Below are 25032 nucleotides of genomic sequence, written 5' to 3'. Positions count from 1 at the left end.
TTAGAGAGGGTTGGAGTTCTTAACAATGCATCTGATCTCAGACGCGCTATTATAGAGGGTTGAGAATCCTTACAATGCATCTGATCTCAGGCTCGCTGTTAGAGAGGGTTTGGGTTCCGCAGAATTTCACATACGTAGGTTCCTTAACCAAAAGAGGGTGAAACCACTGGCTTGGATCATCAGATTCAATGTCAGGCAGGCAAAGTATGCATGGTACACTATAACAAGTACGCACTTCACTTTGCAATTAGCCCCATTGAAAATAGAACCTAGTAATAAATCTGGATTTGATGCATTACTTACAGTATATACTGAATTTACATTAATAACTGCTGCAATTTACCTAAGTGTGTGTGGTGATATCAGTTAATTTGAGTTATTTATCTTATCAACTTTCCTTGAATGCATTTTCCATTTGAGCAATGCAGGCAATGATTTTAAACTTTGCATGTCATGATCATGAATAGAAGAAATGTACTGCTAACAAATGAGAAACAGGTTGATAAGATTTCTAAAAGCCTACGCTTATCTTAACAGGATATTACCACACCTCTAAAGGAGCCAGTGAAGGCAAAAAAAATCCGTTTGTAGTACTCTTAGAACTGGTCACATGCACTGCAAGGGCATCACAAGGAGGAGTCAGATTACAGTAGGAATGGGCAGTGCAGCATGCAGCCAGAGTAAATGCTAAATCAGACAGGGATTGTATCAGGGATAAGACTGCCTGTACTGCAAAGCACTCATCCTGAAGAGAAGACCCAGTGAATGTGATCACTGTTGCAATGCTGGAAAATGTTCCTCCTACTGTAGAATGAAAGAGCCCTGTTTCACATGTCAGGCTTGTGCGGGAGCTAATGCAAAATAGACAGCAGCTGGCTTGTGATTGGAATGAAAAACATAATGTATTTTGGTAAGTGTTGTCTTTGATTATTCTTTAACTTAAACATGCTCAGTGATAGAAATTGTTTTGACAAGGGGGTGAGCATTGACCTACTATTGAACAGTGTTTTTGTTTTTCTTATTGTTCTTTAGTATGTGCGTTGATCTCTGTAATGGTTTAATGTAGCTGATATTCACAGAGGGTCAGGGTTCCTAAGGGCTGTCTAAATGAACTTGTGTTTGGGCTACATATTGTTTTATGTTACAGCAGAACAGAAAGTTAGGAACGAAGTTAACGCTATAACAAACCCATAGTAAAGATTTTAAATTGGAGGGTAATACAATTGCTTTTTTTGTTAGAAGGTGTTGAAATGGAAATCTGAAAAAGGGGAACATTTTCTAATTCCTAATGCTGTGTTTGAGAGGAACCCTGCGCCTAGCAGATTCCCACTTATTATTATGACTCAAGAAGACAAGCAGAAAGAGCCATAAAATACGCTGAGAAATATGATAACCCTTTAGAGATCTCAAAGCTATTTAATAACGTGTGTGTGTAGTTTGGTTTTATTTTTGCTCTGAAAACGTCCACTAAACTCAGCAATACCTGCCTGTAGACTGTATGCAACTGAAACATGTTTTAGTTGTGTACAGTGCAAAGCAGTGTCTCCTACAGTACTACAGTACTGTATTGTACGAGGCATTGTACTGTTAAGATGTATTAGTTTAGTTTACAAATGGTAAAAGCTAAGTATATACAGTATGTATTGTGTACATCATATATCTGAGCAAATTCACTACCTTGAGCATACATTAATACCATTTTAAGATGAAAACCCACACAAACAAGAATGGAGACAATATTTTGGGGAGTCAAATATGTTTATAGAAAATATACAAATTATTATGGAAATGTTCCTACTGTCATCATATACAGTTCCTTTATCAAATCACATTATATCAATTTAATAGTTACAAAACTTTAAGAAAACTTTGTCAATAATCATATACTTCTTTCATCTACATTATATATTGAAGTTGTGTTTCCTATGCACTGAGTGGAACTGAACAATGCTTAATTTTTTTAAATAAATTGTTAATCGCATGTTTTGACTCATTAAGCAACATGTGTTTTAGGTGTTTTTTTAAATGGGATCGTTTGGATTAAAATTATTAAACTGTTTGATGCTGGTACCAGTTTGTGACGCTTTGATGGTCATCTGTCATACATTTAGGAAGGAGGGTTTAAAGTCTTGATCTCAAAAATGAGACTGTTGAGTACCACTGATAAGGTGAAGTTACTGTACATTATGAGGGAATTTTCTCTGGTAACCCTTCTTCTATGCAGAAGATATTGGTTTTGTACTGATTAGAAATAGAGGAACTGGATTAATGACACAAAAAGTCAGGAATGTTGCCATATGTTTAAAACGTTTTGAAGTAATACACTCTGAATGTGCATTATCATTTGTTCATGTAACTACTGCATCAATTTCATAATGTATGTTATTGGTAGCAAAAGTTACTGGGAATGCCAAATTCATAATATAGATGAAACAGTTTAAATGCATTGTTTTTTTTAGATAATTCCTGCACATCTGTAAGGATAATATAAATGCCTTTTGTCATGCATTGCAATATCAAATGAACCGTAAGTTTATGCACAGTATGATTATGCATGGGGAATTTTCTAAAGTTGCAGTACTTCACATGTACAGTAATATGCTTTTCTTGTAAGTGATCTAAAGTGAACAGCTGCAACAATAGGCATATGCTGACACGTACAACCAATAACAATGATAGAACTTGTGATATATTAAAGCATCTATACTAATAGAAACGACATTTCTGTTGAATGTACAATATGCTGTCTGTTCTTGCAGAAATTACTCGATTGCAATGTAATTCACTTCACTGTTATATATTTTTCTCGCCAAATTTACTTTCTAGTTCTGTGCTTTACTAAATCAAGTAAAATAGCTTACTTGGGGCATAGAGCAGAATAGCAAGACAAGGTTGTGCACAGTACAAGCAACATTTACTGAGAAAAACAAAATCATTTGCAGTGAAACCCAAACTAGTTCCTTGAAAACATATTTGTAATGCAATTGTGTTAATTCCGTTGCAGTATGTGAGCTACTGAAGGGCAAATGAAGGATGACTTGAAGCATTTATCCCTTTGCTATTTGATTCTGCTGTTCTGTATCAAAATCCTACATCACCTACAAAGCCTCTTATACTAACCACCATACTACTTTTTACATGCTTAATTGTCAACATTCACAGGAATGATTTTTTTTATGAATTTTATAAAGCATTAGAATGCATATTCTAAAATGCTGGTTTATAACATAATGGAAGACAAATGTTAATCTTGCATTAAACCAATGGTGTAAGGTCCATCAGTAAATGTCACACAAAAATTCCAGTGCCCCAAATAATGATAATTCAGCTTTATTTTACTTTCCTTTTGATTCATGAATCCAGATTTTTTTCCCATTAAAATAGGTAGATTACCTGAACTTAATGTTTCTTCTGCAGTGCTCTATTGCAAAAGTAGTCATGTCTCAATAGCTTGCAAACAGCTACATTGTAATTCTTCTCACCATTTCATCACTTATCTGATGAAGATCCCTCTGCAGTCTTGAAAGCTTATGCACAAGGCAACCTTGTATGGTTGATATGCTGGTCCATTAAAATGTATCACAACCTACAAAGTATCTTACTCTTTCTTTGGCCAATACGGCTACTAGCACTCTTCAATAATCACCATCTCCAAAGAGTTTTCACTGGTACTTGTCAGTGAGGAGTTATTAAAGACTGAATATGCTTTATTTAGTCCACTGTTACCCATTGTGTGTAAATGTATATGAAATCATTTGTAAAATATTCTTCACATCATATTTTATCCTAATTGTATAAAAGCCAACTTTCTTATTCAATAAATTATTGCCAATAGTATTGTCCACATAAAAAGTGAGATGGGGTAAACATTCTTAATAGAACAGTAAAAAGAGCTCATGTTTCACTGTCACAAATCCTACAGCAAACATTCAATGTAATACTGTTTTTTTTCAAAGTAGGTTATATACTTATGGTTATACTTCCAGGTTGATGATATGCCAAATGTGGCCGCTATCAAAAGCATATTTTTCAAATTACACCATTCGCAATTTAAGAGTTAACTTCAATTTTTTTTGCATTAGACGTTATTTATAGTTTCTGTCTGATCTGATTTGTAGATGAACATTTCTAAGCCTCTAAAAACAAGGGTTTAAACAGAAACAGAAACAAGGGGGTGATTGTGGTCCCATAATGAGAAGCATGTAACTTCACTGATATATGTATGTGAATTAATTTGAAGCACAAGCTTTGGTTTTAGTAAAGATACTGCCACTCTTGAATTTGTACATCTACGCTTCTGACTCAGATGGGTCGCAACTGACAACATGCTGAGAATGCAGGACTACTGAGCTGCTGCAGATCATATTAAACCAAGCTGTTACAGTGACAAATATTAATAGGGCTTGATGGAAAGGTCACCCATTCATAGAAAAGGAAAGGTAGATGTTGGGGCAAAGGGTAGTATGGCTGTGCACAAATGACAGTGACCATTTGTTTTATTCCAATTCTTCATAAAACTTACATCGACGCTGGCCAAAATGAAATGACAATCTGCAGCTTAGAAAGCTTGGCAAGTATAATGAGGATTGCAGGACTCATACAGAAGTTGGAGGTGTGGCTCAGTAAGTAAAGGCACTAACCCTGAAAACTAATGGCACTGATTTTGAAGCAGATAAGCTTGGTTCAGATCCCAGTATCAACTCTTTGTGACCTTGGGCAAGTTCCTTTATCCCAGGCACCAAAATACTTAATAGATTGTAAACCTAACTCATGCATACAAAAAAAAATCTTATGTACCGCGCTGTTTACACCGTCAGCTCAATGCAAGAGAAAAAACCATTTTACATTTTTATTTTATAATTTTACAAGCCTGTGATGGTATCATATGAAGAAATAATAATAATAGAAACAAAATCTAGCAGTAAAAATGAATAAACATATCGACAAATATTATAGACTTACAAATGCAAAAGAGGATCCACTTTTTTTCTATTTGTCTACCATGGTTTTATCTTATTTTACCACCAAGAAATACTACCAATGCAGATATTTAGGACAGTAGTAAAAAACCTAAGCTGGTGGTTCTCAAATCAGTTTTCAGGGCTCTGAACTTAACATGCTTTATTTTGCATCTACCTGGGTGCAAATGTGTTGGTTATTCCTTAAACCTGGTGTTTCTGGTGGCTCCCCAGGTGATGTTTGTGAACTAATTGCTTTATATACTACATTTAGTTTGTCAAAATTGCATGAAACTTTAAGAGTCCAGATGAAAACTTTTGAGAGAAAGCTTTCTGAATCGTAGCTAAAGCCCAAGGATAATATCAGCATTGGTGTATACTAGTAAGGAGTACACCTGAGATACCAAGGCTAAATGCTAATTTAAGTAATTTAAAAATATACTTTTCATATCCAAATATCCAAATTAGCATATATCCCATTATCTCAGGTGTGCTCCTTTTTGTGTACAGGTGTCTCTCCATATGTTGTATAAAGGTGTGTTTGGGGTGGTATATATAGCTATTGGGATTATAGTAAAACAGGTCCACTCGCCGCCCCAACGCACCCCCATTAGAAGCCTAGGCTTGGAAAGGAATAGGGAACACATATACCGCCTTGTTCAACTGCAGCTAATAATGGCTTCTCTATGACCGTATCTTTTTGCTGTTACTGAGTGCTGCTCATACTGGTAATACTTTTAGCACACTTCCATGCTTCTTTTCTGCAAACACAGCATCCACACTGTCTCTTCACTGACCCTCCCCCATCTCTGCCTTAACCCTAGAGAAAATATAATCATACTGTATCACAATTGGTTGCAAAATCTCTTCGTATCTTTCATCAAATGACAACTACATTGTAGGCTGTGGCCGGCCCCAATTACTTAAGGACACTAGGCCAGTGCTCACTGCCTAGCCAGTGATCTAACCAGTGATACAATGATATTGAAGTGATAATAATGATAGTATCATTCTCATATAATCGGCCGGGGTACAGAAACGTGCATATACCCACTCTTTACTTAGTGTGTGTATCTATATCTCAATTTCCCCTACCTGCACCCATCCAGAGCATTTATGTGATACAACTTCGGGAAGCAGAGCAGTGATTGACAGCTCTGCCTCTGAAAACGTTCTGCAGTTACCGTGGCCCATATTTCCCCCCTCTCCTCCCAAATTTTTTTATACAGTGAGAAAGATTATTCAAAAGTGGAAAACATTCAAGACAGTTGCCTATCTACCCAGGAGTGGACGTCCCAGCAAATTCACCCCAATATCAGACCGTGCAATTCTCATAGAAATTGCAAAAAAACACAAGAGTTACAAATCTCAGACTCTACAGGCCTCAGTTAGCATGTTAAATGTTAAAGTTCACGACAGTACAATTAGAAAAAGACTGAATAAGTATGGTTTGTTTGGAAGGGTTGCCAGGAGAAAGCCTCTTCTCTCTAAAAAGCACATGGCAGCACGGCTTAGGTTTGCAAAGTTGCATCTGAACAAACCACAAGACTTCTGGAACAATGTCCTTTGGACAGACGGGACCAAAGTGGAGATGTTTGGCCATAATGCACAGCGCCACGTTTGGCGAAAACCAAACACAGCATATCAGCACAAACACCTCATACCAACTGTCAAGCATGGTGGTGGAGGGGGTGATGATTTGGACTTGTTTTGCAGCCACAGGACCTGGGAACCTTGCAATCATTGAGTTGAACATGAACTCCTCTGTGTACCAAAGTATTCTAGAGTCAAATGTGAGGCCATCTGTCCACAGCTAAAGCTTGGCCGAAATTGGGGCATGCAACAGGACAATGATCCCAAGCACACCAGCAAATCTACAACAGAATGGCTGAAAAAGAAAAGAATCAAGGTGTTGCAATGGCCCAGTCAAAGTCCAGACCTCAACCCGATTGAAATGCTGTGGCTGGACCTTAAGAGAGCTGTGCATAAACAAATGCCCACAGACCTCAATGAACTGAAGCAACGTTGTAAAGAAGAGTGGGCCAAAATTCCTCCAACGATGTGAGAGATTGATAAAGTCATACAGAAAACGATTACTTCAAGTTATTGCTGCTAAAGGTGGTTCTACAAGCTATTGTATCATAAGGTATACTTAGTTTTTCACACCTGCCGTCTCCATTTTTGTTAAATAAATCATGACACAGTGTAATATGTCATGTGTTGTTGTTCATCTGAAGTTGTATTTACCCAATTTTAAGACCTGCTAATGATTGTTATTATGTCCTGATATGTAAAAACATAGAATTCCAAGAGAGTGTACTTTCTTTAGCACACAACTGTATATACATACACTGTATATAGCAAAAAAAAAGAATTAAAAGCCTATATATATATATATATTTACACATACACACACACACACACCAGTGATAGCTTCTAACAGTGTCGGTGACTGTGTCTGTGTAGTTAAGGTAGTACAATACATGTCTCGCATTGATCGTGCTTATCTTCTAGATACTTGTAGCAGATTCAACCACTCCATATTTTATGTATTTAACTCAGAGTAAGGTTGGTAGATATAAACTCGGGGCTGGCTGGACCAACCTCTGAAAAGTTATTTGTACACAGGCTTGAATACCAGAACCAGAGGTGCCAAACTAGTGAGCAAGTATTTTTATCGTTCCTTGTAAGTAGTGTAAGTATAGGCGTACTGTTTGTGTGCATGACATGAACTGCAATGCCAACCAATGCGTTTAACCAATGTGATCTTTAGGTTGCTAAATCCATCAAAGACAGTAATAGATGTGGTATGTATGCAGGTATGTATGTATGTATGCATGTATACTTAGTTAAGTTATGGTGGGTAAAAAAAGTGACAAAAACCCTCCACAGTAAATCATATAGCCAATGGAGGTTACTGAGGGTTACTTTGTGGGTTAAAGGAGTTGTATGCTGAACACATGTCCCTCTAGAGGAGGTGTGTAACAATACACAAGCAGAGGCTTTCTTCCCCCCTTTCCTGATTAGTGACAGGGAGTAAGGGAGAGGTGACAAATAGGAGCGCAGGCGGATTCTGCCCTCAGACCTCTGGAGGAGAGAATGAAGAGGTATCACCTGTATATAGTATAAGAGAGTATGTCCACCTGTACCTGTTTCTCTCCACATAGTGTATCTGCTATGTAAGTGCTGTTAAGATCAAGACCTTAGCAGGTTAATCTATGGGCCATTGATCCCATTCTGCTTCCCCAGAAAGTGAAGGAAGGTAGGTGGTGCCTCATGGCCTTTGTACCACCCCCTTGTTGGTGGGTACAGTCCATGAGCCCGCCCCTTCCAGAGTTTTCTATGGGAATAGCCAAAAGTTAGGAGAGAGTCTGCCTCTGCACCACATGGTGTGAGGAAATGTAGTATTTTGCTCCCTGCTCCTCAGGGTGTGAGGTAGTCTTTGCCCCCTGCTCCTCCTGGAGTAAGGATGGTGAGGGTGTTCCTCTCTGAGCCCTGGCGAGGTATTTTCTCCCTGCTTCTCAGGGAGTGAGGTGGGAGCTGTAAGTCTTTCCCATGACGGGGCAAGCTTGCTCACTTTAGGCTGGCTAGCCTAAAGATCACCTTGATCAGAGCACTATTGATTAAGGTGCACCGTCTAGACAGCCTGGGGCAAGTGGAGTGTGATATATGCTGCTAGAAGAGCTGATGCAGAATGCCCTGCAATAAAATACCTTTCAAGATACCTCTGCCTCTGGTGTCAGTTACTGGGCAGGTAATTGTGCAGTGATGGGGGCTGACACCTACACTCCGTGGGTTCCATCACCACTGGAGGCACTGACACCTCCATGAAGAACCCACAGACCTGTGCGAGCCAGTCCTGTTCCTGTCTCTTTACCATCTGGCAGACAGCTCAGACCTCCTGTAAACCTACAGGTAGAGCACCATACAATCCTGGTAATGCGCCCACTCCCATACACTGGTCCCTAAGTGAGGTTGGGGGGGGAAACATGTGTTACAATAGCAACATAAATAAATTGTATATTAATAGTAACAGCCCTTTGTTGTTTTGTTGATAGGGAAGTGCCCTTCTAGTTAGGCTCCCTATAATAAGTAAGAAGAGAAGTGCAGGCTCCAACAAAACAGGAGCTGCCCAATCTGTAGCTCTGGGACAATTCTAATAGAGAAGCAGGCAGACGCCGGAAGACCTGACCCTTTGTGTGAGCATCCCAAAGGGAATGAGAAGGGCCAGTATATCCCTGTGGTGAGCAGTCCCCAGGGAAAGAAGTGTGCAGAAGATCCCTGTGGTGAGCACCCCCAAGAGAAGGAAATAAGCCAGGATAAGTAGACCATGCTCTCTGTTACCTCATTCAGGAAACTTTAAAGAGCGAGTGAAGTAATTCTGAGTCAAGTATGCAGTTAGCCCAAGTAAGGGACCCTGAAAGAAGATAGCAATACAGTACTAAAAGAAGAACAACTTTAAAGATATTGTTCATGTAACCAGTTCTAAGAATGTGCCTCTTCAGGGATGCAATAATGCACATGGAGATGAAGTTGTAACCTGTAAATTATCAATGAAGCACGTCCTGTTCATAACTACAAAGTTCCTGACGCTCCTCTTTAACATCTGCAAAGTACACCCAGCTGGTGTGAATCAACACCCCTGACAAAGGTAATACTGTATATACCCTGAGTGGCTAATAGTAAAGACATTTATGTAAAGTCCCTTATAGCCGGGCAGGGGGAGTTACTTGTGTACAGTATGTGTGTGTGTGTGTGTGTGTGTACTCACCTACATACCTCATACCCAGAACTATATTATCTTTAGGAATGCATACAAAGTAAATGCTGTAAGTAATATGTCATGAGCAGATATTACTCCATTTCCCTACCTCTCATTCCAGGCAGCAACCAATTTTAGGTGCTATAAAAGCCTCCTGTTGGCATCGAATGCAAAAAGCAATAAGACCTACAAATAAGGTTCACTGTTCAATCTGTTCAAAGGTTCCTTGTTGAAACTATAACTCTGGTCTCCAGTCTGAATAATAATCAGCGTACAATGTAAATTAGCACTGAGACATTCCACTTATTTTCAAAGCTTTGTGTGTCATTTTTATTACTGAGGAGATCATTTAAAAAAAAAATACTGGAACAGCTTAGCCAGCCTCTTTGCATACAAATATGACACTTTAGTGTATTCTGATTGCCAGTTTTTCTCTGGTTGAAAATTACATGACATATATGTGTGTTCTGATATATTGCTAAAATGATATACAAGCATAGTGAAAAAAACATTAGAAACATCTTTGCAGGTTTCCGTCTTACTGATTCAAAAACAAAAGTTATCTCATAAATGTCTATGCATTCTAACTTTTTAAAGTCAGAAATATGCTAAATATATTAAAATCATTTAAATAAGCATATTTCTCAGGTACCTCAGGTGTGTTCATACTGTATTGTATGTATCTCACCATGTGGAGTATAGGTTTATCAAGTTGGAGGTAGGGTATATAAGTGAGTGTGCCCACCCTCTCCCACTCCAGGAAATACCAGAGATAGGTATGACTTAGGCTGCGTCCATTGAGCCTCAGCCCGCGCTCCTCCGCGCTGACGCTGAGGCTCGCCTGCCCGGTCAGGAGCGATTCCATGGACTGGCAGGCGAGCCAGCATGCGCGATCGGGAGGCGGGGCAGTGATGTCGCTGGGCCAACAGCCCGCGACGCACCGACGTCAATGTCACGGCGCCAACGTTGACAGTGCTTTGCTGTGATTGGAGGTTTTCAGCCGACAGCGCGCTGAAAAACAGTTTCGGCTGTCGGCTGAAAATCTCAACGCCTCAGCACGCCTAAGGAGGCTCACGTGAGCTCCCTCTCAAGACATCCTCATTGAGGATCCCGGGGCTAATCGCAGAGCGTCCGCACGGTGCAGCGCTGCCTGTCCTTCCATGGATGCAGCCTTAAATACTGTAGCATTATTTCCCAGTTTGAACCTTAATGGAGCTTTGTGAATCTGAGATGAATATCATTTAAGCTTTAATGAGCTGATTTGCATATCATTTAAAATAGCAGCCGTTACAAATAATGCCATGCTTTTAACGGGAGTAAAACCCTGGTTTAGTTCACATGATTTGTTTTAGTGAATAAAGAGTTATGATTAACGTACAATAACTTACAGATGTAGCCTTAATGTACAGTAACTTACAGATGTAGCCTGACTTGATGTCTCCGGCACTGGGGCAAGTTGTGGCTGCCCCGACACCAGAGAATTAACACTGCCTCTGGCGGCACAGGTTTTGCTTTTTCAGCAGCAGCTCCAGAGCCAATCAGCATGGCTCATCGGTGAGTACACAGCACATTAAAGCAGCAGTTCCCCTCTGATCCCCCTTTTTTTATTATTAGAATAGGAAGGAGCTCCAGAGCCAATCAGCATGGCTCATCGGTGACTACACAGCACATTAAAGCAGCAGTTCCCCTCTGACCCCCCTTTTTTATTATTAGAATAGGAAGGAGGGTGTCCCTGGAACTGAACCAGGCTAATTTCAGCTGCGTGGACTCAGTGGTTCCTGAGATACTTACCGGTAAAGGTAGTGCCGTTACTTCCGGGTATTTAAATCCCACGAATCATTGGGAACAATAAGAAGCCAAGATGTCCTGTTGTGATTTTTACTTGAAACACAGCATACATTATTACTATTAAAACCTTCAAGCATTTAAACAGCAGACAGGTTTATAATGCTATTCAAATGTTTCCATTACCAATTTTGGAAAATGTTTTTGCATTTGCTGTAACCTCTCCTATCATGCTGCTGCATACTGTAGGTATGCTCTTGCAACTTTTACATTTTATTGTGGTCTATAACATGCTCTAAGGCAATAATGTCATTTATACAAATAGAAATGGTGCTGGCGGCTGCTGCCTTCTTTTAGAGTGTTTGGCATCACTGAATATTTCTAAGAATCCTGTCATGGAACAGGAATACCCCTGTCTGCACTTCTGTTTCACCCCCCCCCCTCTTTCCTCGCAGCCCTGCTTGCCAGCTTATTAGTGCCAGCTGTATGTGTTTGGTTCTGCACACAAACACAGTGCTTGTGTGATAAATACAGTGCCATTTCCCCTTTCCCAGCAGCTTGCTGTATTAAAGATGCAACATTATTGCTACATGTTGTAGCTCCCCCAGACTCTCCTGTGAGTTACCATAGCAGCCCCAGCTTTTCTCTCAAATGAGCTAGTCTGCTTTCTCCCCCTCTGCTCTGCCCACATAGTGTCTGTCCCCAGACTATCTTACTACCCAGCATACATTGGCACTTCCTTTCCACCATTCCTCTGGACTCGTGAGTACCTTGCTGTAACCCCTGTAATGGTACTGCAAGATTATCTTTTCACCTCCCTTTACTACTAAGCACTCACAGAGATATTTAGACCTACACCTCTACACATGAGACTGTATTTCCCTGCTTTCTCCAAAATAAAGTAAGAAAAGAAACAGACCTTGTCGTGCTTGGAAAAGAGGGCCGAGTTGACACTATCTGAGCTAAGTCATCACCACGTGACCCTCTGGCTTCCAGAATAGTGAAAATATATCGTGTGCCTTACAGATACTTACAGGAGATGCTACTCCAGACTCCATGATAAAATAGGGCAGCCTCTACAGACAAAGGAAGCACCAAGTAGCTCAACTGCACACAGCCTGCAGCCTTAATAGACAAGCAGCAGCCTACACTGCACAGCAGCTTTTCAACAAACAGTGCTTCTCACACAAAACCTAACTGCCTTTTCTCTGTCTGAGTTCACCCTCTGCACAGCCCCATAGTGAGGAGCCACCATCTCACCTACCCCTGCGCACGTCCCCACGGCTAGCGCCATCAAGGGCCACGCTACCGGACACCCACCAGGACACGGGTCAGAGCCACCGGACACCTGTGAGTACAGCTACCCCTACGCTGCACGCTGCAGGACACCGCTCGGCATCATCTGAGACAGACGCCCATCACTGACAAGGTAAAAGACCGCACGCCACACGCACTGGCAAAAGGCCCACACACACCTACAGCATGGCAGAACTCAGAGCCTCACCAGACATCACGCAGGAAAGCGATCACTCAGACACAGAGACCACTGCGCAAGTGCAACAGGCGCGGGCAGGCGCAAGGCCCAAACGGACAGTCACACTGACACAAAAGGCCCGCGAAAAATATGAGACTGACATTGAAGGACACCGCGAAAAGTGAAATATGTAACGTTGCAAGTACTAGCGATCAGGAGAAACAAATTAGGCAAGCTATAGCCCAATTGAGGTCAAGTCACAAACGTTACCAAATGCTGTCACAAACATATCTCGCATACCTAAAAAGAATTAACATGGAGGAAAGCCTCAGCGAACGTGACCAGCAGGAGGCAACTGACCTGGAGCGTGACGGCTTCGTGCAGACCACTATCACTGAGGCCGAAGACCAGAGAAAGGACCTTTTGCTGGAAACTGCATCACAGCGCTCCAGCACATCCAGACACTCATCAAGGTCAGCAAGATTAGCGCAGTCTCACGCATCTAGCGCAAGCGCAAACGATACCAAGGCGCGAGCCACCGCAGAGGCCGCACGTGCCAGGGCCGAATATGGTCGGAGAGAGGCAGCCGTAAGGGCAGAAAAGGCGCGCATAGAAGAGGAGGAGCAGGCCGCCGCTGCTACCGCCGCCGCTGCCAATGCGCGTAGAAAGGCCGAATTAGACGCGGATCTAGAGGCTCTAAGCAAAGAAGAGGATACCGCTGCCGCCATAGCCCAAGCCGAAGTCCTAGAAGCAGCTGCGAGAGAGGACGGCGGGGAGCTACCGTACAGACGGATAGCCTCAGAGGATCCAGCCCAACGCACTGAAGACTACGTAAGGAGCCTCTTCAGCGTAAACACCAGCGCACCATCTCAACACGGAGGGAGTGACACCACAGACACCGAAGACTTGCTAGGTATACGAGGAGGAGACGCTGCTCCGCCAATGGCACATGCTGCCTGGGTTAGCCACAGCCGCAACAGTGATCCACACGCCAGCGCGCACACGGGTGCACTACAACGGGCTCGCCATCCAGGTACGCCCACACGGGGAAACACAGCCCCTCACACCGAACAGCAGTCATCACGCGTCCACGCCAAGGAAGAGGCTACCGCACGGACCCTCCCAGCAAAAACCTCAGAACGGGACAAACACGCCGATGCCTCAGGCCTGACAGACATAGCCAAGTATATGATCCGGCGCGACCTGGTACAAGCAAGGCTCATCTGCTTCGACGATCGCCCTGAGAACTACCGGACGTGGAAGTTCACGTTCAAAGACGCAATCAACAGCTTGGACTTCTCAGCAAGGGAAGAGCTCAACCTGCTATTCAAGTTCCTGGGGAACGAATCCAGAGAGTACGCGAATAGACTGCGGGCAGCGAACGCGCACCAACCCCAAGTAGGTCTTGACCTAGTATGGGAAAGGCTAGAAGACTCCTACGGCAGCCCCGAAGCCGTCGAGGATTCGCTCTTCAAAAGAGTCAACAGCTTCCCCAAGATCACAACTAAAGACTACTCGAAGTTACGAGATCTTGGAGACTTGCTGCAAGAACTGGAGTTCGCAAGGAAAGACCATTCCTTAATAGGTCTCAACGTCCTAGACTCAGCTCGTGGAGTGAGACCCATCCTGGAGAAGCTACCCTTCAACCTCCAAGAAAAATGGATCTCACAAGGCTCCAAATACAAAAGGGAGTAGCAAGTCGTCTACCCCCCATTCTCAGTTTTCTTGAGCTTCATTCGCGAAGCAGCCAGGACAAGGAACGACCCCAGTTTCATCTTAGGTGCGCAAACCACATACAGTGCAAGCAGTCTGAGGAACAATAGACCAGCGACGAGATATGGTAACACCAAAACACCCATCTCGGTCCGCAGGATGGACGTGCCTCCCAATACCCAAACTACTCCCGATCAGTCGGTCGCCGGAGACAAGGAACCAAGGGACCCAAACAGGGAATGTCCCATACACAAGAAGCCACACCCACTCAACAAGTGCTTTGGGTTCAGGATGAAGTCCCTAGAGGAACGCAAGAGGTTACTTGGAGAATTCAGAGTTTGCTTCAGGTGCTGCGGTTCCACGACTCACCTAGCCAGGGACTGTAAAGAAGAGATCAAATGCACAGTGTGCGAAAGTGACAAGCACGTGACATCGTTACACCCAGAGGCGCTGACACTCCACCAACTCAAGAACCCATCCAACGTACCGGAGCATGGCGGGGAGGAAGGAGAAGGAGAACCAACATCCATCACATCTCAGCGCACTGAAGTTTGCGGAAAAGAAGGTGACAAAATATCCTGCTCCAAAACATGCCTTGTCGCAGTGCACCCCCCGGGACAACCTGAGAAGGCTATTCGGATGTACGCAATCCTCGACGACCAGAGCAACCGATCGCTGGTCAGGTCAGAGTTCTTCGACATGTTTAACATACAAGACGGTGCTTCTCCTTACACTCTCAGAACATGTGCAGGGCGAATGGAGACCACAGGGAGAAGAGTGAATGGCTACACCATATGCTCAATAGACTGCAAAGTGAACATGCCCCTTCCCACACTCATCGAGTGCAACCACATGGCCACAAACAGGGACGAGATTCCCACACCAGACGTGGCACTCCATTACCCCCACCTCAAAGGAATAGCCAACCACATCCGGCCGGTAGAACAAGGCGCCAAGATCCTGCTGCTGCTCGGTAGGGACATCATGAGGGTACATAAAGTCCGTAAACAGCATAACGGACCCCACAACGCGCCATACGCACAAAAAGACTTGACCTATGATGGCTGATAGTGGGCAATGCGTGCACCAACAAAGAGCACGGGCAAGACTACGTTGATGCCCGCAGAACGGTGGTGACAGAATGTGGACACACATCTCTCTCTGAACCATGTCTTTGCCATCTCCAAGTGACCGAAGGGCCAAGTGAAGAGAAGAGACAAGGTCATACCCCTGAGACCAACAAAAACATCCTCACATCAGGGGGATGTGACAATGGCCTGGGATGCTCAGCAGTCCAGACAGCTAAGGATGATGAGTCGATTCCACCGAAGGAAGAAAGTAACCTCCCAAAGGTGACCGACAAAGGGATCGTCCAAAAGGCAATGAACGATCAAACAGTCCTCTCGCGAGCAGTGGCACGACTAAGGTGTACAGTGGTTCCTCTCCACAGAGTATCAAGCGACAAAGCAACCAACTGCCACGGCTGGCATAGCCGCAAAAGATTGCGCCCCACAGGTGAAGCCACAGTGTCAAAAGGACTGTCCTCTCACACATCTAAAAGAGACAGCCACAGAGACATTTCATAAAGGGTTTTACTAGGGCAAAAGAGACTGTTCTTCGTTACGTCCAGGGAGACAATAACCTCCCGATGGCAGTAAACAAAGAGACACAAAAGCGTTTCACCAAACGACGTGGAGATGTTCCCGTGCAAGAAAAATGCACCGATGACCTACGGTGCACAGCGTTCCAAACAACAAGGGACGGCAAACGAACGCCATCAAGGGAAGATAGAGTATTCCCGAGGCTAACTGTCGAGGAGCTCTCTAAAGACAGACTAGGCAGTTGGGCGACTCCGCTACCATCCCATTCACCAAAAGGACTCTTCCCAAACAATGGAGAACATGCCATCTCTAGGTTCACTTCGCACCTCCGTGACCTAAAAAGGGAACCAGAGACCAAAAACAACTTTGTGGCCTTCATCCAGAAGATATTCTTTACCGGCCACACAAAGCCAGAACCTCTAATGGAGGAAGGTGAAGAATGTCGGTACCTCCAATCACCTGGGGCCTACCACCATCAGGAACCCGACCAAATCCGGGTAATGTTCAACCCCAGCACTCAGTTTCAGGGAGTCTCCCTGAACGACGCCCTCTTTACTGGACTAGATTCGACAACCAGTCTTCCAGAAGTGTTGTTCCGCTTCTGCAAGGAACCAAAAGCCATCTCCTTCTGCCGAACGCCAGGTGATAGGGCGACAAGCTACCACGACTGGCACACTTACAAGGGGATGTACTCTGTGGATAAAACTACAGAGACAAAAGGACTGTATTCTCACAAGGCTAAAAGGAAACAGTGCCAGAGACTCTTACAAAAGACATTGTGGTGCATCAAGCTAACCAAGAGCTGTGCAAGGTAAAATAGCAAATGTGTGGTGCTACAAAAAAAAGCCTTTTAAGACAAAAAATATATCTTGATAGGAGAATCCTGTGGTGCAACCCCCCTGTGGTTGAATGGCTGAATAAGCCCAAGTAGAATAGGTGAAAGCTGCTGATATAGCTCCAATAATAAACCGACTAGTGGACTAGGGTCCCCACAATCACTGCAGTAAGGGACCTCACATATATGTGAACCAGCATATAAATGTCGGAATGGAGATTAACCAGATAATATCCAAATAGTGAGATGGTAGATTGAAATAATTACTCACTCAGAGTCAGCTTGTCCTCCTTCTCATCCCTGTAGATGTATCTTCATCCACTTGAGGGGGGTGTGCATCCGTTTTTTCTATGGTCCTGAAAGTTTGCAGATGGGAAAAAGCAGGCACTGGCAGCCACACAGGATCAGCAAATAAAGATTAGTAAAGAGAGCTAGTTCCCATACAAAAGTTTAATGGATACTACAAAAAGATTACAACAACATTGTGGGGTGCTGAGCCCCCCCACCAACGCGTTTCGCTCGAAACGCGTTGGTGGGGGGGCTCAGCACCCCACAATGTTGTTGTAATCTTTTTGTAGTATCCATTAAACTTTTGTATGGGAACTAGCTCTCTTTACTAATCTTTATTTGCTGATCCTGTGTGGCTGCCAGTGCCTGCTTTTTCCCATCTGCAAACAACCAAGAGCTGTGCACCCACCTGGCTTCCCTTACTGGAAGGTTGGCCAAAGGACTTTGACGCCAGTGGTACCGGCCGGTATCACCTTGCTATGGGAATATGGACCTTTGCATTGTTATGTTATGTTTGCATTGCACATATGTTCAACATAGCCTGTCATATAGTGGTATCTACAGATACCAGACAGGGAGTGTCATGGAACAGGAATACCCCTGTCTGCACTTCTGTTTCACCCCTCCCTTTCCTCGCAGCCCTGCTTGCAAGCTTATTAGTGCCAGCTGTATGTGTTTGGTTCTGCACACAAACACAGTGCTTGTGTGATAAATACAGTGCCATTTCCCCTCTCCCAGCAGCTTGCTTTATTAAAGATGCAAATTATTGCTACATGTTGTAGCTCCCCCAGACAGTCCTGTGAGTTGCCATAGCAGCCCCAACTTTTCTCTCAAATGGGCTAGTCTGCTTTCTCCCCCTCTGCTCTGCCCACAGATGGTCTGTCCCCAGACTATCTTACTACCCAGCATACATTGGCACTTCCTTTCCACCATTCCTCTGGACTCGTGAATACCTTGCTGTAACCCCTGTAATGGTACTGCAAGATTATTTTTTCACCTCCCTTTACTACTAAGCACACACAGAGATATTTAGACCTACACCTGTACACAAGAGACTGTATTTCCCTGCTTTCTCCAAAATAAAGTAAGAAAAGAAACAGACCTTGTCGTGCTTGGAAAAGAGGGCCGAGTTGACACTATCTGAGCTAAGTCATCACCACGTGACCCTCTGGCTTCCAGAATAAATCCACAAAAAAAATGTTTAGAAATAAACAAAATCAATCCGTTTCTGTTACGGTTAATAGATTCTCTCCTTCCACATGTTTGATCTTGCTTTTATTCTACTAAAAGAGCACAACAAGAATGAATATGAAATAGTGTTCATTACAGTTCTATTTATACTTATCTATTTGCAGGTAGATTGGAACAATTGATCTTGAAACAAAGTACACTTGGTTATTTAATTAACTGAAAATCATTGGCTATAAAGCTGATTACTTCCTGCATGGATTAGAAACATGCAAGAAAGGTAGTGTTGTTGTGATACCCATTTTGTACATGAAGTATTTCAAATTGGATTTGATTATAAAGTTCATTCATATTCAGATTGTAAATATTGCTGTAGAAAGATATAGATACACTGAAAATCTATGCTCTCTAGCATTCATTATTCATGTCACAAATTCTTTTGTTTTAAGATAGACTCATGGAATAACAAGAGGGAGGCGTCTTAAAAGTGAAGAGAGAAAGGATCAGTATGATAAACTGTAAATTGAGCTTTTGTTCGGGGGCACAGGAGGGTCAGCTATATTTCTGAGAGAAGTGGGGTGTGAAGCTATTCATGTGGAATAGTGTTTGATTTACTAATACAAACAAAGTATTTCAGATATATCCGGTAACTACACATTGACATGTGTTTCTTTTCTGTTTCATCAGTTTATTCTCCCACTCTCCCATAAACACATGAAATAGTTCTTTTTTTTTTATATACATTGAGCAAGCGCACCCACATCTCGAAATTGTATTCACACTAATAACATTACTAACGTTTTTTATTTCTCATTTTCAGTGTTGTGTCTGACCAATAGTTTAAAATGTTATGAATGTTTTGTTTAGAAGAAAGTCACTCTTCAAGGAACTGTAATCCAAACATCCCCACTGCTACATAGGAGAAACCATAGCAACCCAAAATGCATGGCTGTGCAAGAAAGCTTAAAACATGTGTGATACACCTGTAAATGCACATTTGCAGAAAGACTTGCCTATAAGTAACAGCCAGGATAAAGCATTGGTGGCCAAATGTGTGACAGTAATCCCATCATTGCCATGGCTGCTTTGTACTGTATTACTGCAGTAGGAAATAAGTTACAAAGGATATCTCTGTAGAATCGTTTTTCTTTTTTCTAGTACTGTTAGCTTTGCACATAAGAGTATAGAGTATAAGTCCATTTAAATCATGTAAATGTAATCGAAAGGGCACGGCATTACCTCACACAAATCGAATTACTATCAGAAAATGAAAGAGGAGCATTTTATCTGTTACTGTGCTGTGTTCCATTGCATGATTCCGCTTGTAAAATCTTCACAAATACTTCTCATACAGTAACTATTAATAGGGCTTTCTGCTAATTCTAAAACTAGGTGATGAATCATGCTGTACGATCCAGTAAAACTGCTGGGTTAATGCTCATTTGCTGCTCAATTTTGCCAAAATCAAAAATGGCAGGCCAGGAGGATGTTTGTCACCGTTTTATTACCCTTCCAATGTCTTCAAACATCCCTTTCTCACCCTACCTTATCTACAGTACATCTTTGTTTTTTTTCTCCTTTCCTAATTTTTCTTTTAGCCATAGAATCCTTTGTAAATCAGTACTGTTGACCTGAGGAAGAGAGGAACACTCTTGAAAGCTTGTCCTGTGCTATCAATTGTTAGTCCAAATAAAAAAGGTATCACCTAATACTGAAGTACTAATTTATTCTGCACTATCGCAACTGGACTATTTCTGTTTTATTCATGATGGAAGATACCGCATATAGCCGCATGAAACAGCAACTGACCAAACGGATTACAGAGGAGATCTTCTACATGCTGCCCAAACTTCACAAACCAGGAAACCCCGGAAGACCAATTATAACAGATATGGATACATTCACTGAACAAATATGAGGCTTAGTGGAGAATATCCTCAAACCTTTAGTCACAAGCACCAACAGCTTCATACAAGATACCACAGATTTTCTTAATAACCTTAACAACGTTAACCAACTACCATCCAACACACTGCTAATTACCATGGAAATAGAATCCCTTTACAGCAACATCACCCACAAGGATAGTATTGAGGCATATCTGCAATTCCTTACATCTCCCCTGGATCAGAAATACAGCGCTGTAGTAATTACCAAACTGATAGAATACATCCTCACACACAACTACTTCAGCTTCAACACGGAAACTAATAGGGACTGCAATGGGTACCAAGATGGCACAGCAATATGTCAATATTTTCATGGCAAATCTTGAACAGAGATTCCTAATCACATGCCCCCCCAAACTTTACAAATATTACAGATACCTTGATGACCTGTTTATAATATGGACGGAGGGTGAAGGAAACCTAAAACAATTCTACGAGTCCCTGAACTCATTCCATCCATCAATTAAACGCAAAATGGATTATTTAGCACACCTAGTAAACTTTCTAGGTACAACATTAACACTGAAAAATGGCAAACTACACACATCTGTATACAATAAACCAACAAACAGATGCAGTTACCTCCACATCTCCATATTCCATCCCACCCATACAAAATGAGGTATCATACACAGCCAGTCTATAAGATACCACCGCATATGCTCTGATACTGAAGACAGAAACAGGCATCTCACAACCCTGACAGAATCGTTGAGACAGAAGGGATACAAGCCAAAAACTATTGCCAGAACTACTACATCTGCACTGAAAGCCCCACGAGAACACCTGCTACAATACAGACAGAAATAACCTACCACACGCATACCACTAGTGGCCACATACAACCCTAACCTAGAGGGAATACGTAAAATATCAAAGATCTGCAACCCATGCTGGCAGAGTATGTGACATTAAAAAAAATCTTCCCCAAACCTCCCATCCTTGCATTCCGGAAACCACCAAACCTCAAACAGAATTTAGTCAACAGTAAACTTCATAACGAACTTAAAGACACTGATAATTGCACAAAACCGTACAACAACACACATTGCAAACTCTGCAAACATATATGCCAAGATCCCACAGTCAGTCACAATCATGGACATTCAATGTTAAAGGATTATAAAGTACTGCTGACTTAAGTATTGCTGACCTGAGGAGGAGAGGAGAACTCTAGAAAACTTGTCCCATGATATAAATTGTTTGTACAAAGAAAAAAAAATAATATATATATATATATATATATATATATATATATATATATATATATATATATATATATATATATCAGTATTAGGAGATAGCTTTTATATACATATATATATATATGTAATCACCACTGTCATTAAGGTTATGGTGGGTAAAAAAAGTGACAAAAACCCTCCACAGTAAAGCATAAAGCCACTGTAAATATTACTGTATGTTCATTTGCATGTCTTAGACAGGTCTGCAAGACCTGTCTAAGACATGCAAATGAACATACAGTAATATTTACAGTGGCTTTATGCTTTACTGTGGAGGGTTTTTGTCACTTTTTTTACCCACCATAACCTTAATGACAGTGGTGATTACCTAGTCTAGTCTCAAACCTGCTTGCCATTAAGACCAGCCTCACACTGATGATACCCATCAAGGTTGAAACATGTATGTGAGTAGGTCTAATGGCTTTGCATCTCATCCCAGCCTCTGTTTAAAAGCTGTGTTTAAAACAGCATGCATTGGCTTGAGGATTGGCTTGTGTAATACGAGCTTGAGACAAAAGGTGGCACTGAGTGCTCATTTGCATGTCATTTCCCAGAATCCCTTGCTGCAGTGGAAGCGCTGTATGCTGGGTGACAATGGGGAAAGACAGGGTTGCAGACCTGTCTAAGACATGCAAATGAACATACAGTAATATTTACAGTGGCTATATATATGTGTGTGTATATATATATATATATATATATATATATATATATATATATATATATATATATATATATGTGTGTGGGTGTGTGTGTGTGTGTGTGTGTATTCCAGACAAAAAAAACACATTGTGTGCTCATTTGCATGTAATTTCCCAGAATCCCTTGCTGCTGTGGTAGCACTGTATGCTAGGTGATAAAAGGTGATAATGGTTGAAAGGCAAGTGAGTGGGCTCATAATTGATATTTTTTATTCGCTATATGCCAATGGTGGAGGTTTTTTGTTGCCTTTTTCACCACCATAACTTAAAATGTATATGGTAAACCTGCCCAGCCTAGAAATATTGCAAAGCAAGTATAAACCAACCTCACACTGATGATACCCATCAAGGTTGAAACATGTCTGTGAGTGGTTTAACTTGCTTTGCTAGTCCCATGCTGTGCTTAAAAAGCTGTGTGAACGGCGATGCATTTGCTTAAATGGGCTCCATGTGAATGGATAGTCCAGGCAAATGGTGGCACATTGTATGCTCATTTGCATGTCATTTCCCATAATCCCTTGGAGAAGGAGCACTGTATGATAGGTGATAATGGGTTAAAGGCAGGGTTGCAGACCTGTCTAAGGCATGTGAATGTGCTCACAAGTGATATTCTCATATATATATATATATATATATATGTAGCCCTGTGTAGTTTTGGGGTTACATGCCTTTCTCCTCCTGTGCAATAATCCCTGTTAAGGGCAGGTTTGCAAGGAGTAATCATGAGGTTTGCCCTCACACTCCTGTGCTGTGTAATATCTAGTGAAGGAAGTGACATCAGGCTCTGTGTCCACTTACAGTGACATAGGGGTGGTGCCTACTGAATCTATTTAATATGCAGCACATCCTGTATTTAGTTAGTTGTCTCACCCCCCTGAGTGAGACTGGTATGACACAGCAAACTGTCAAGGCTTTGGCAGCTTTTGTGGCCCTCCCTTAAGGGAGAGGTGTGGGCAGGCTATTCCTCTTACTCCATCAGGGAGTAAGGGAAAAGCAAGGACAGCTTCTAGGGCCCTGACTACGAGTGGTGTCCAGGGACTTCCTTTGGGTTGGCAACCTGAGATGAGCGGCTTGAAGACCGGTCGCTATGATGGGCGGGTGTCCATGTCTGGTGATAATAAAGGATGCCAAAGAAAGAGATCGCTTCTGTCCTGATTGTGGAGTCACTTGGGAAGAAGGTGCACATAGAGGTTCTCTTTGAGAGACTCCTCCCTACTACGCTGGGGGTCTGGAAGAGATGGAGGTGCTGTACCATGAGTGAGTATAACTCAGCAATACCTCTTAAGCCAGTCCTTATGCCATCCCCACATCGTCGCGGGAGACTCAGGGATTCTGTAAGCCAGCAGGTGCACCACACTACACTTCATGTAACTCGGGTCAGTGTCCACATAGGGGGGGGGGCAATATGAGATTGGCCCCGGCAAACACCGTTACATATATATATATATTGGTTTAGGACAGTGACTAACATTTTAAGTGTCACATATGAAGTGTCTATGGAGTAATATTGGAAGTCAACTTGAAGAATATGAAGATGAAGAATACAAGAAGAATTCGACTCTGCACTTCAACAACATCCCAGCAACTGTGAGAACTTGAATTTCTAAATGCTCTGACAACTTGTACACATCTACTGCTGCGGCCGAGTTTATTCGAGCATTTGCCCGTTCTCGGCCGCAGCAGTAACCTGGCGCGCGCCGGAGGGTGCCGGGCGCGCGCCGAAGCAGCGGAAGAGCGCCCTCCGATCGGGGCGCTCTCCCTCCCGCTGCCGGGTCCGCCGGGTCCCCCGGAACCCCCTGCCGCCGTCCCCCACATCGCGGGACACCAGGGCTCCCTCGGGGAGCCCTAGGCGCACGTGCAGGGGGCGCAGGCACCCGATGACGCGTGACCGCGCATCGGTGATGCGCGGCACGCTGAGGGAGTGCGGCTAGCACGCCGGGGCATCCCCCGGCTTGCGGTGCTAGCCGTGCTCGGATAAAACGTGTCGGTAGTGTATAGACTCAGTGTCTAAGCTTCTGCTTAATCTTCAGTGCTATACTTCCCTCCTAGGCCTGATTATACACATTCTCTTTCAACTCCTCCTCTTCTTATCCTCCAATACCTGGGATATCTCTCCTCCTACCTCTCTCCCTGCATCCATTATGCGTCCCTATTGCTTTTTCTGTTTGCTGTTTTCTAACTCCTTTGTAAACTTTTCTCCTCCCCTCTTCCTATGCCATACACCGCACTACTATTTACACACCTCTTTCCCAAGGACTGCTATAGTACACCTCAACAAAAAGCTCTCTCTCTCCCTCTCCCTCTGTCCTCTTTGGGGCTGGGATTCCCTTTAATTTCCTATTGTCTGAATTTGCTGCATTTATTGTATTTTTTATAATTCCCTGTACTGTGTTGTCTTTGTGAAGCGCTGAGTACACTTTCGGCGCTATATAAAGATATACATACATACACATATCCTGTATTATTTTCTGCTAATGACTCCATTTGTGTATGAACTTGCAACGCTCTGTTAATAGCTAGAAGATACAACTTAA

General features: G+C 42.7%; 1 protein-coding gene across 4 annotated transcripts in view; it reads left to right on the top strand.

Annotated features, from left to right (window-relative positions):
* The first annotated feature begins 635 nt into the window (after positions 1-635).
* The window catches only part of ZNF385D (zinc finger protein 385D), a 382863-nt gene continuing 358466 nt past the window's right edge, over positions 636-25032 (top strand). For 3 of the 4 annotated variants that reach the window (XM_075586935.1, XM_075586937.1, XM_075586933.1), the window contains exon 1: positions 637-910. In XM_075586935.1, the coding sequence (XP_075443050.1) occupies positions 889-910 (22 nt within the window). In that variant the 5' untranslated portion in view covers positions 637-888. Of the gene's footprint in view, positions 911-25032 lie in introns of all 4 variants that reach the window. The other variant, XM_075586934.1, reaches the window with a different exon arrangement.

Source organism: Ascaphus truei, chromosome 2 (assembly GCF_040206685.1).
Source record: "Ascaphus truei isolate aAscTru1 chromosome 2, aAscTru1.hap1, whole genome shotgun sequence".
NCBI classification, from domain to species: Eukaryota; Metazoa; Chordata; class Amphibia; order Anura; family Ascaphidae; genus Ascaphus; species Ascaphus truei.
Note: the sequence above shows the minus strand (reverse complement) of the source record. Positions and strands in the feature narration are given on the sequence as shown.